Genomic DNA, 14617 nt, shown 5'->3' with positions numbered 1-14617 from the left:
TAGCCCACCATATAGCAACATATCACACATAAATTTATTTATTTTTCTGCTCCTCCTTGACAGTTAAAAAAAAAAAAGAAAGTCCTACATATTGACAGGACCTACTACGAACAAGCGAGGAGAGATCCTCTATACTTTTGGTTTATAACTTGATTTTATTGAATACGACGCACGTCGTCGTGCATACATGAGTTGCAAAGCCATCACGCTACAATCTCTGTAGAATCCCCTTTTACCCTACCCTAACATTACCATCAGAAAAAAAAATATATATAAAGAAGGACAAAGACAAACCCATGGCATTTTGTCGGGACCAAATAAAAATGTTTAAGTGATCGTAAAAACCACTGCAAGGACATACAAAATGAACCAGGAGTAAAAAAAAGATACACCAACCATTTAAGGACCCTGGCTGGAATGATGGCAAAGAAAAGAATCCTCTCTCGCCTTGTCAACAAAACCAACAACAAGAACGATGAAAATCATGATGCTTCGGATGTACACCGTTATTTCATTCAACAAAAATTTGGTCGGTCGCTTGTACTATTGTCCTCTTAACGTCGCCACTATGAGAACATCCTGAAACGATGAAGATGGAGATCCTGTGTGTTGTGTTGAGTATTTTTTTTTTTTTTTTTTTTAGAGAGAGCATTTAATATGCCATAAAAATGTCATCCTCTCGTCCATCCCACACTCATACTGACAACACTGACAAACCCAACGAAAGGAGCCTTCATTTTTATGACAGTTTATAGCAAACTTCGAGTCTTACTCACGACTACTTGGAATGGGCGCATACACGTTTTGTGTATCCTTCTCGAGCAACAATTCGTCACCCATACAACATATATCCAAGCTCTGTGACATTAATTACTTTTGTGCCACCCTTTAAATTTAAAGCTTTGTTTTAACAATCTGTTCCTTGATGTGTAATTAAATTTATCTGTACATTTCGGATTGTCGTCGTCACTTTTGGTTGGATGGTGAGAAAGAGAGGCAGAGGCGATAGCAGCAAAAAGGAAGAGAATCGAAGTCAAATTAGCTGGAGCATAATGAGGCCGTATCAGCGATATCCTGCGACAGAATTTTCGGTTCAATTAACTTCAATTATTCAGAAACCCTCTTCGCGGCGCTCGAATATTATTCGAAATGCGTTATATATATTGTATATGTGCTCCTGGATATCAATTACTGTTGGATGCATTTTGGGAATATGCCGAGAGCGAGAGAGTGAAAGCAAGGGGAGCTTCATTATTCGGAAGGAGGAGAAGAGAGTGCATTTATAGATTTATGGATGAAAGGATAATGCTACACACACTACACATACCACTTTACCACCACTACGAATATTTATTTGAGCTTGTATAAAACAATTCCATATGATGGTCTTTGGCTTATGTATACTCGTGGCGTATGGATATATGCAATCCACTGCATAAAGATTGGTATCAAAATAATTATGCAAAAACATAACACAGCCAATTGAGTGGAAGGATATTTCTCTAATTGGAATGAAAAATATCATATGTTAATTTTTGTTGAGGATTTATTTAAACAAAAAAAAAATAAAAAATAATATAAAAAACATGCCAATAAGTATTTGCAGTTGGTATTGGTTGGTATGTTTATCTGGGGACTTTCTTTAACATTTTATTTATTTAAATTGTAGCTAGTTTAAAATTTTTCAAACAGTACTTTTCAGAAAAAATGTCATTGGTTTAATAAAAAAATTAACGAAACACATTTTTAAGCCGTTAATAGAAAAATAGAAAAAATATTACACATACACCATAGTGACCCAATTTGTGTTTTTTATACCACATATTAGATACTGTTGGAAAATGTTTTTAGTAAGTGCTGGTGGCACGAAATGGTAACGGAGTTACGAATAACAGAGTTACGCGCGACAGAGTTACGGCCGTCAAAGTTACGCGAAACCGAAGTTACGAAAAACTAGAGTTACGAATTCTAAAGTTATGTTAAGCTATAACATGTGATTTTTGGGTTGGCAACAATTGCAACAACAGTTCACCACACCAATATTAGTTTGCAATATTAGTTTGCAATATTAGTTGGACAAATAAGAAGTTAAATTCAATTATGTCTCCCAAACTTACATAATTATACTCATGTTTTTTTTTCTATTTCAACGTTTTTGCGATCTTCTCACAAAAACAAAACCATATATGTATATCTATACCTATCCAATCAAAATTTTACAACATTAAATAACACCCATTTTCGCTTTACTCATTTAGTATTCTCGTAACTCTGTCGCTCGTAACTCTGGTATTCGTAGCTTTGTCGGTTTCCCCTGGTGGCACATACACCACATACAAAATTTAGACGAGAATATTTTCCTGTTTCATACTTTTAAGAGCTTGATTTTGGAGTAGCCAAGTTTAAAATTTTTAACATACTTTTTGTATAAATTTTGGGGTTATAAATTTGTGAAAGAATAACAATGAACAGTTTAGAAGCTATAATGTCACTTTTGTAACTTTTTCATTTTCCATAAACTATTTTGTTGATTTAAATAAGGAAATATATGTATTAAACTTTCCATGTGGGTACCCAGACCCTTCTTTCATTTTTTTTTAAATATCCCGCCGATTTTGCTAAAAAAAACTAACATTTTCAACAAAACAAAAAATTGACATGTATTACAAGTCATTCCAAACTTTTGAGGAGGGGTGTACAGAGTACCATTCAAACTAGTGATGGGAACTATCGAATGATTTGAACTATCGAATAGTTCATTCATTCATTTATTCATTCGAATAAAAACTATAGAATAAAACTATCGAATAAAAACTATCGAATAAACTATCGAATAAAAAGTATCGTATAAAGAAACTATTCAAATGAAAAAAAAAAACTATCGTTTAAGAAAATTATTTCAAGGAAAAATTTATCGTATAAAAAAAACTATTCGAATTAAAATAGTAACTAAATGAATGAATGAATGAATGAATGAATGAATGATTTAAAACTATCGAATGAATGAATATTTTACAACTATCGATAGTTTGATAGTTTTTATTCGATAGTTCCCATCACTAATTCAAACACATAAATCATTTGCCCATTAGTCAGTTAAAAAGGGCCAAACAATTTTGGAAAAGCTAATTACCAATCGTCAAGTTTAACGTAATTGGAAATGTGAGAGTCTATTACTAATTAAAAAGCAAATCATGCAAGCGAATTCTAGTAAAAAAACAAAACTAAAGCGACAGCAGATAAATAATAAGCATTAAAATCATTAAAGACAAGAATTTATTCTTATGAAATCTTTATAAAGACTTACTTAAATTCTAACATAACTTTGAAATGAATAATGAGATATATTTTGAAAAAGCTTTTTTAAAAATAACAATGCAAAGTAATACAGTAAGCAAAAGCATGAGCAATGAATATTATAAAAAAAGAAAAGTTTAAGTAGATCATTCGATCTTTCAGTAATGTGTAAAGAGAATACATAGATAACACAGGTCTACAAGGTTTTTGGTGCCGAGACTATGATATACTTTTCTATAGGTTTTCGGTGTGCTGAATTCGAATCTGAAGTCAGAAATATCCTATCAGCTCCCGTTTTTGAAATATTACCGTTAGAAGATGTAAAAAAAAACTACTTTTGAGGTTATGATTTTATGTGAAGACATTTTTTTTTTTAATATAAATTATAACGGTTTCTATAAGAACTATATTCCTTCTTTCAAGATCTTTTTCAATTTTGTCGATATCTTTTTTACTCTTCGAGATATCGTCAGTTTTTTGGCTTATTGTAATGTATCAAACAGATATCACGTTTTCATCTCCTTCTTGATAAAAACACACTTAGCTCATTTTAAGATATCTCCGGCAGTAAAAAAGATATTGCAAAGATTTAAACAGGTCTTGAAAGAAGGAAAATAGTTCTTATAGAAACCGTTATAATTTATATTCTTAAAAAATTCTTCAAATTAAGGCATAACATCAAAAGTGGTAAAAAAACGTTTTTTTGCATTTTCTAACGGTAATATTTCCAAAACGTTAGCTGATAGGATAGGATATAAACCTATAGAAAAGTATATCATAGTCTCGGCAACAAAAAAAAATTAAATTTTGTAGACCAGTGTAATACATAATAGAAATGATATGTTGAAAACGAGTAATATTAAAAGCTTTCTTTTCGGAGTCAATGCAAATGCATGATCGTACAGAGTTACCATGTATGCAGTTTTAGTATTTTATAGGTTGAATAACAATATCGTAAGAGATGAAGTCTCTTACAGAAAATTTTGCAAGGAGCTGCAATGTGGAGTGGAATTTTTTTGAAATTCCATAAGTTACGTCCAATGCTTTGAGCAGTGATGAATTTTTCAGTTTGATTCAGTTGGTTTTCGTGATTAAACAGATTAACCGTTTCATTATTATTTCATGCCTTTTTATAAAATTTTGTTCACAAAAAGTTAAATTTTATGGATTAAGGTCCATTTTATTCACACTCCATTAAATTTAAAGTCGCCATTAAAAAAGGGAAATTTTAAAATTTGTATGCGATTTGACAGTTTTATAATTTTTAATGGAGCCTTTAAAAATAATGGAGAGTGAATAAATTGGGCCTAAGTAACTTTAGGTTTCTAAGAGGATATAAAAAAAATGTTGATTTCCTTATTTTATTAACCTAAAATGACTATAGAAAGATTAAAATAGGCAAACATGATTGAAAAATTTTACGGTCCTATCATTTCTGAAAAAAAAACAAAACACATGCTCTGATTGCACTGTGTGAGCATTCTATTCTCTTCATATCTAATGATCTGTTTAACGATGAAAAAAGTAATGATGTAGAGAAAAGTTTACAATGATGAAGACGTAACAAAGAAGTTCAATTTGAAATACCTACTATTTTTTCAGAAGTTATTTCTTATTAAAAAAATGAAATAGGGTAAAAGCGGGTGATATGGCGCGGCGGGTGAGATGGCGCACTTTAAATATCTTTTACATTTATTGCTCTAAAAATGTACGAAAAATATTTTTAGCTCTCTTTAAATATTTTAAATCGAAGTAGCCAGTAATCGTTTCTCTATCTGTGATACAAAAAATAAAAAAAAATTTCAAAGCAAATCATGTGATGATTTTTTTGGATTTTTTTTTTTTCGCCCTTTTTTTTTGTTCCGATATTTTGTGAGTCGTTGGGATCTTAGATGCCCTTGATACACCAATACATACAAGAGAGTATAAGTTATGCATTGGGTGTGAAATCTGAGCTCTAGTTCTATCTGCTTTTTATGGGTGCTTACGAATATGAGTTATGCGCAAAAAGGTGAGATGGCGCAGTTTTTTGCGGGTGAAATGGCGCATTCCCTACTAGAATTTTTTAGTTGAGTATAGTTTTAGCATGTGCCATATCACCCTCAAAATATTTTTTTTAAGTAATTCAGCCAAGTTCAAATTTTATAAAAAAGACGACTAGTTGCAATCTATTATACAGCATGCATTGGTGCTTGACTCCTTCACATAGTTCCACCATTTGTGCAATGAATTTGGCAATAGAAACCTAAAACAAACTCATGCGCCATCTCACCCACCCTATAGGGGGAGATGGTTTTTTTTTAACTTTTTTTCTATATTAATTTAAAAATATAAATTTAAAATATAAAATTCTGTAAAACAAACAATACGTTGGATATTGAATATAGAACATTTTTGCATTGTTAGAAATATGAAATGTGGTTTACTTTGAAAAATATGCCAAAAACAAAAAAGGTATGCCATCTCACCCGCTTTTACCCTATATTCACATACCTACTTTTTATTCATTAATTACACCATATTTTCAATTATATTTGAAATCAGGAATAAATTCAAAACGAATAGAACATACAAAATTATCTTAAGGATCGTTCTATATTCTAAAACACTAGTTTTTTTTAATCTCTCTCTCCAATTTCATTCACCACAAGACTTTTGTTAATATTTTGTCATTTTTATTGATGTTGTTTTTTCTTTGATTTTAAATTAATCTGTACCTTAGACTAACCTTGAGAAATTATTTTTCTAAAATAAATGCTCATAAATTAATTTCGTTTTATATAAAAAAGTTTTTAAAGAGATTTAATTTAAAAACCTTAATTCCTGTAATTTGTTTTGTTGTCTATTGAAAAGCTCCAACACCCACATAATATTCAAAATTTTAAAGTATTTAAATTCTGTTTATTTTTTTTTTATAAAATAAAAAAATATTTTCGTATGTAAATTCTATTTGTCTGATGACACGTCAAGGACGAAGATGAACTCATGAGTAATAAAACCATTCACTTCGTCTCATGTCTTCAACAAAATAAACATTCAATGAACCATTATAAACAGAACAGAACATTAAAACGCAATAGATTCCACATCCAAGCCAGGACTAAATTCTAAATCTACTCAAAGGACAATAAGAATAAAATGATAAAAAAACAAAATAACAAGAAACAGACAAAATTGCAGAAAGATTAACTCTGTGGAAAAAACAATAAATAACGCATTTGCTTAGGCAAAAGAGATACGTCGACAGTAGAGCGGGAGGTAGCAAAAGCGGCAGTGTTGACAGGATACCTTAAACAGAAAAAAAATAAGAAAATTATATATAAAAACTTTCAGATTCAATCTGAAGCCATTTTTATTTTGTCTCTTTTTCTTTTTAAAAGGTTTTTATACACCCAACCAACCTGTCTACGTAATCACACTATCAAAAACGAATTTCGAATACATAAACCCCAAGCCACACGCCACACCACAGCACCAGGACACCAACCATATATAGAGTCAGCCAGAAGGATACCCAGGATATGTGTGTGGTATTAAGGGATTTCGCGTTGATAAAATCTGATTAAATGCTCTGAAGCAAAAAAGATGAGATAGTTGCTGCTGTGGAAAAGCCATGGCAAAATGATTTATATTTAAATACTATTCAAGTATCCTATACAACACCTCCACTCCCTCGTATGTTTGTTACAACAACAACAACAAAAAAAGTAAAGAAAAATAAAACCACACAAAGTTTAAGGACATCACATTCACGGCGACAATGTTTGATGTTAAATCGCCCCTTTTCGTGGTCGAACAGAGCCCACATTAAGAGCTTTGGAATTTATTTGCAGGACTTTTGCTATGAAAATTAAATGAAGTCAAAGTCAGTGAGATGGGGTCCTTTTTCTTTCATTCGGACTTAATTACATCACTTGCAACAAACACTCTCACATTCATTTACAACCAACAAACGACAGCCGTTAAAACTCTTGAGGAACTTCTTATCGAAGACAGTTCCATACAAACCGCAAAGAGTGAAACCCTGATACCGCACACTATCACCCGTCACCCACCATTATTATAACCAACCATCAAACTCTATCTCTCTCCACTATCAAAAGGACAAAAACAACAGACAGATATATATAATACTCGTATAAAAACAACAACAAGAAGAAACAAACTCTTGCAGAAGAAGGATAAACAGAGAGTTTGTGTTTCTTTTTCGTATAAGGAAAACTTATTTGATTATTCACTGGGGTGTAATAAATTATATCCTTGGGCGCTTAATAAAAACACTGAAACCAGCCACCAAACCAAAACTGCTCATCATCCTTCTAGGGGGGAATGGATGGGGGTAATATAAGCTAGAGGGTAGGTAGACGATATTGTGTGTAGGTGGATATATATAGGAAAATACCAATTGTAAGGAAGGAAGAATATTCAGGAAGACAACCAGCACGCACCCACTTCTATGAGGTTAAGAAGCAAACAGGAAACTGTTTGTGTGTTGAAAAGTTGCACATACTTTGAGATTTAAAAAAACTGATGCTCAGTGCCGTATTTGTTAAATTTTAAGAAGCTATGTGAGTGATTTCAAAGTGAAATTGGAAGCCTCCTTTAGAAAAGCTCCTATTTGAGTCTCTTCCAAGAAAAGTATTTAGAAGGCTTAAAAGGAATTTCCATTATTATTTAAGAGAATATGAGGAAAGTAGAATTTTTTTTTTAGTTTTTGGTCTTCAGTTTGGATACAAAATCAAGTTTCTGGGAATACCTATAATAGATTTTTTTTTTGGGAAATTTATACAAAACTCGTTTGTCATAAAGACAAATAAGGTTTTCGGCTTTACTGATGAACTAATTTCTTATGAATAAAAGTTCTCTTATTGCTCATTTATTTTTTCTAACAGTTGGGTCACAAAGACATTTTTTTTTTTTTTGATGCTCTGAAAAACCCTGTTTTCTTGAATTCAAATTGTAATATTTTGCGATCTAACTGCAACTTTGGAAACTTTTTTACTTTTTTGAAAACTACAATAACAGGGCAATTTTTTAAAATAATAAACCATTCTCACACCGTACAAATTTTTTTTTGCGGTGTTGCTCTCAAATAAGTTAGAAATTGATTTTTTTATAAAACTTGAAACTGTTAGTTAATTTGCAGCGAAATGGCGTATGGAATAAAAAATATTTTGTTTAATTAATTGTTCCTAATTATTTGGCAATGTTTTTGTAAAAGAATTTTAAAAAACAAAAATCAATAATGGGCGCAGGAAGCAAAATACTGTAGCAGAGTATGGATTTTTCGAAATTTCACAAGAATTGAATTAAATCGAAAACCGTTAGGCTTTGGGATGAACAAGTTACCAAATTCTGAGAGCCCTTAAGTCCCCCAATCAGCATATTTCGTTTGATCCATTACTTTTGGGACACCCTGTATAAAAGTAAAATTTGGTGTAAGCAAAAATTTTCAAGAGTCAAACATTTTTTTAATGAAAATTAGTTTACATTCTACATTTTTACTTTCAACGGGTGGACAGATTTTCTTCAAGTTTGGTTCAGATGATTGATATAAAATTTTGTAAGGTAAATTGTTTTTCTTTTTTATATATCTCACTTATAACAAATAAAATTTTCAATTTATTGCAAACTTCCCAAATATGTTTTTGATATTATATAAAAGATTAGTTTTTCCTGAATCTAAATCTGGTTTTAGAAAAGTTCTATTAGGTACAATTTTTGTAAAAATGATTTTTGAAAAATGTGGGTAGTTTCTAAAAATCACCCTTTTAGATTAATTTGAACCTGTATAAAATAAAAACTATTTGTCGCATTTTGGTAAACTTATTCCTTATAATATGACCTATCCATTGAAACCAAATATGTTCTTTTACAATAATGTTTACTCATATTTTAAAATACTGATAGACAAAAAAAAGCAGAAATATCGAAATCCTTCACTTTTTAGTAAATCCTACATGAAAAAAAAAACACCTTAGTGAAGAAAATTGTAAAATATCAACGCCCATTATATTTAAAAAGTCAAATATGTAAAAAAACCATAATAAAATACATTAAACAAAATTTGTTCGTGTTATGTAATTTTATATAGGTACTATTTTTCTATTTAGAAATATCTTATTTGTAATAAACCATCCGATTAACTGCCTTGCAAGGCTTCAGATTTGTTTTTCCTAGAAATAAAAGTATACTTTTCTTATAGTTTTTGATGTGTTGAGTTAGAATCCATAGTCAAAAAAATCTACCACGTCAGGATTTTGAGATATTCGCATTACACAAAATCAAGTTTTTTTTTTAGAAAATCTCAAAAAAAAACTACTATATCTCAAAAACCAGAGCTGACCGGAATTTTCTGAGTTCGGATTTAAAATCAGCACACTTAAGTCCATTCGAAAAGTATACTTTTGTTCTGGAGAGAAAGATATATTAATTTTTAGAGATCAGTTTCTTTATGGTAAGATATGCCAAACCTACTAAACTTACTTAAATTAAGATATCTCGGAGAAGAAAAGCGATATTGAGAAGATTGAAACTGAATTTGAAAGAAAAAAATAAGTTCTTTCATAACCCGTATTAATTTTAATTGAAAAAGATTACATTATGCCAAAATATTTCTTCGAAAACAGCGAAAATATGGGTTTTTGAGATTTTCTAACGAGAATATCTAAAAAACGTGACGTGCTAGGTCAATTCTGACTTCGGATTCGAAATCAGCATACAAAAATCCTTTAAAAAAGTATAGTTTTATTTAATGAAGGATTTCCTTGCAGACCAGTGTTATCTATTGTTTTGGTTTACCATGAACCCAAAAAGGGCAAATTAAACCCAAGCACCAAAAATATTTTTATTTTTGTCAAACTGTGTTATACTTTAGTAGAAATAATAAATAGTAGAATTGAACTTGTATCTAATGAAATTTCCCAAGAAAAGGTTAAAATTAAGTGACAAATCAACCGATTAGCCGGTCACTGTGGTGTATGCGTAACCTTTTTTCAATGGAAAAACTTAAACAGTCAATATAAAATTTCAATCGCTAACCATTTGATTTTTGAATTAGCTCTTGATATTTGGCTTGGTTTGAATCAAGTTTTTATTCGATAGTTCCCAACACTTTAGATAGTTTTTTTTTAGACTACCCCTAAAAGAGATTAAGAAAGCACTACAGCAAAATCCAGCCCTGTTTAAACCTCAAAAGTTCTCATAAGACCGCACACAAATTCTCTCTATAGCCAATATGAATAGAATATTTAAAAAATTGTTGCAATTTTTTAAAGAATAAGAAGACGAAACAAAAAAAAAAATTTGACTACAAAAGGGTCGTTCTTATATTCTCTTCCCACCAGAAACAAAATTGTACCCAATTTTAACTTCTATTCACACAGTTGTCAAATATGTGCTGATATTCAAAAGTTTTCACATTAAAGAACATTATGGCTACGATATCATATCGTATCGTCCACGCTATGTTATGCTGCTGCTCCTGCTGCTGTTTCCAAACGTTATCCTTTTATTTCTTTAAAAGTGTGTTGAGTATAGAAAAGGAGGTGATGGCGATATGGGGGTTGGCTGATGGTGACGATGTGGCATCAGTGTGGTGGCGCATACATTTGCCAAAAATGAATTTAAGTGCTCTTTCTCATCCTCCGACTTTGTATGTCGTGCCTTTATGTTGTTATAGAGGTTATGATATAGCAGCAGCGCATGTAGCAATGATTAGTGCTCATTTGATAGGCGAAATGTTCGCTATGTGCGATATAAAGTGTATTCGTTTCATCAAAAGGGGGTTTTTTTTTTTAGTGAAAAGGGTTGAGAGTTGGAGAAAGTATAAAAATGGTGGAAGGAAACTTCAAACCAACGGCAACGATATACAAATGACAACAACATTGTGTGAACAAAATGCGAAACGATAGCACAGAGATATAGTAGAAGTGGTTAGGGAGAGTAGAGCTAACAAACGCGAACAATCATTAGCAAAGGAGTTACATTAAAATATGTATTTTAATGCGACGTTATGGAATTGTTAAAGTTGGAAAATAATTTCATTGCTTCGGGAATGTGTTTGGGTATTGGTTTGTGTATATGAGAGGATGGGGAGCAAAATCTAGGCCATAAAGGGTTTTTGTAAGGGATCTTCACTTTGTTTATGAGAAGAATTTTAATTATATTCTACCATATCAATGGCAGCAAACTGTACTCAAACTTAAAGAAAAAAAAAGAAAAGATACAAAATTGAACAAGAATAATTATATAAAAGCTTTCAAAGCAAAATTTATGGAAGTTATTAAAAATTATACAAAAAAATCTGAGAGTATATAAACTGGGAGAAGGTTGAGCCTACCAAATTCCCATTTGGGTAATGTTGTCAGAAATGTATGTGGCCTTCCCGAACTGAGAATATCACTAAGAAATTTGCTTCTATAAAGCTTTAGAGAAACAATAAAAGTACCTTTATAGTTTTATAGAAACAAAATTGAATCGTCAGTTTTAAGAACGGAATAAGTCCACTTTTTTTTCGAAATTGACTTTTTGATGCAAATGTTATCTTTAGGCGTAGACAAATCTTCTAAAATGAAAAAAAAAAAAACAAAAAAATATTTCGGGTATCGAAGTTACATAGCTTGAAAAATTGTAATATAAGTTTGATATAAACAAAGTATAATTTTGATAAATTGATTTTAAAACTTGTTGAAGAGAGTCAAATTAAATATCGGGAAAATATCGCCAAATTTCGTAGAAAAAAACATCTTTTTGAAAAAGATAAAAATAAACAACCAAAAACTCGGTATTTTTAATTTTTCATATAAATTTTGAGGTTATGTGAAAAAATTGTCAATGCATAAGTTGTTGATCTTTTTATTACCTACAACTTTGCCATACAACTTTTTTCCATAGAACTTTATTTTTCCTTTAATTTTTATCATATTCACCTCCTTTTCCAATGGGTTTCATCCTACTATGGTTTTTTCTTACTTTTTAATGTTTTTGAAGGCTTCGGCACTGGTCTATACAACACATTTGTTTTGATGACTCAAACTCTATCAATAGTTAATATATTCTACCATTAAAACTTTTGTTTTAAATAAATTTTGTATGAAATTTCAAACCGTAAGCTTTAAGAATGGAATAAGTTCAACGTTTTTAAACCGTTATACCTGCCTACCAGAAACCGATAGAAATAAATTTTTTTATCTCATTCAAATCTTTATTTTATCTGACGGTCAAACATCTGAAAACAGTTAAATATAGAAGCTATTCAGTTTTTTTGTGTTTGCCCAACAATTTTGCAAAATGGACTTAGGTATTCCGTTCATACAACTGACTTACTCTTGTTGGTATTGCCTGTGGCTGCTCACGAACGCTAGTACTTCCAGCACTCGTTGCGTTAAGTCTACGAGTGTCTTTTAACAAGAGCCTACAAGTTTTTTTTTTCCATTAGATGATGTTAAAAAAAGTCAACCGTGAGAGAGTTGACCACCGGATTAAGGTACATTTCTACGGATTACTGAAAAATATATAGTTATCCCACAATTTTCAAGGATCTCTTTTTTATGAAACTTTTCAAACCCATTAAATAATTCTTTTTCCCATATTTTCCTTTTCTTTAATTTTTTTTTACTATAAAATAAAATCAAAATTCAATTAATCACCAATAACAATATTCTGCATCAATATCTGCGCTACACACAAATAATAATGTAGGTATGCCATTTGGGAATGCTCATGAAGGAGCAGATATAAGTGCCAATTAATATCCTTACACTGTGAACTGACCTATAAAATTAAGTGCCACTACCTGAAGTCATGCGGAAAAGCGCTCCCATATAATAGCTTTGCTCTGTGTGTGTCATTTATGGAATATAGCATCCAAGGGAGACCAACGACGCTCAGACGCGTCAAACACCCTCACATACACATACCAACTGACACACAAATAATTATTATTATCTCATCCATTCAACCATCCGAGAAGGATTGCTCCAATTTGTGTCCTGCAATTAAAACAGTTCAATGGGATATGGAGGTATTATCTTCCATTGTCATCTTTCTCCCTCACAATGATGACATCATTTTTTTTTTACAACATATATTTTTACCTACATTTTTTTTAGTAGAAAATCATATCCAAAATGTTTGTATTCATAAAAATTGTCATAATACGCTCGCTCAATCTTGAGGTATAACAAAGACAGAGATGATGATGGAAATATGTGTATATGAGCATATAGAGAAGTGGGATATATATGAAATTTGCTCAGAAATGCGGAATGTTTTAATTTAATTTTTTCCTTTCAATAAAATTGCACACGAGTTATTCAACAAACAAACCAACCAACGCTGTAGCTATCCATCGCCAGCCCAAACCAGCCAACATTCAACTAAAATTGAAAGGATTTAAGGAGCATATGAGGATCCAAATGGATCTTAGTTGAATTTCACAAAGAAAAAAAATTTGAATTAAAATAGGTTGTCTTTAAAGCCGGTTTACGGACGATGATTTTACGTGATAACGTCAGTCGTCAGAAAACAGGTTGTGTGCTTTTGTTTAAAATGAGTCAAGTGAAGCGTTTACTTTTTTCAAACAATCATAATTTACAAGAAAAAGCTAAAAAAAAAATAACTTTTTTATTTTGTCATTATATTATTTTTTTTGTTTTAAAAGCTTACAAAAAAATTATGCAATTAAAAAGCCAAGTATTTCCTCTTAACAATAAAACCATTTTTAAATTTTTGCAATGCACAAAAAGTATAAAAATAATTTATTGAAAACAATCATTTTCATCAAAAAAAGCAAAAAAAAAATGAATTTTTATCTTCTCAGGTCAATGATTCAATTTTTTTCCCTAATAACCTATAAAAAATTTTATACCATCTGAAAGCTAATTGTCTTAGCTCAAAATATATACATATATCGATCAGGTCTATGAGACATCTACAAAAAGAGCTAAAATTTTTTGAACTCGATCACATTTCATTAAAAAAAGCAAAAAAAACATTTATTTTTATGTTCTCAGGCTATGGAATCAATTTTTTTTGTTTGACAACCTATAAAAAATTTATACCATGTGAAAGCTGATTATTTCACCTTTCAAATGACGTATCAATCTCATTTCAAAGATGCCTACAAGAGAAGTTAGAATTTTTTAAAGTCAACCATGTCGAATTTCCAGACTGAGATTACGGTACTTCCCACACTGGTGGCCTTTCGGGGGGCAACAGATCTCCACTGGTGTTTTGAGTGTTTTCGAAAGTTTCTTGATTTAACATTGTGTAGCTTGTAGTTAGTCTACCGTTATGTGTGATATACCAAATGAAAATT

At 30.8% G+C, this 14617-nt stretch overlaps 1 protein-coding gene across 1 annotated transcript in view; it reads right to left on the bottom strand.

Annotated features, from left to right (window-relative positions):
• The window catches only part of LOC129907005 (major royal jelly protein 5-like), an 83012-nt gene that overhangs the window by 23950 nt on the left and 44445 nt on the right, over positions 1-14617 (bottom strand). The window contains exon 3 of the mRNA XM_055983039.1: positions 12625-12712. Within this exon, the coding sequence (XP_055839014.1) occupies positions 12625-12712 (88 nt within the window). The remainder of the gene's footprint in view (positions 1-12624; positions 12713-14617) is intronic.

This window comes from Episyrphus balteatus, chromosome 1 (assembly GCF_945859705.1).
Source record: "Episyrphus balteatus chromosome 1, idEpiBalt1.1, whole genome shotgun sequence".
NCBI classification, from domain to species: Eukaryota; Metazoa; Arthropoda; class Insecta; order Diptera; family Syrphidae; genus Episyrphus; species Episyrphus balteatus.
This window is presented reverse-complemented; position numbering and strand designations above follow the sequence as displayed.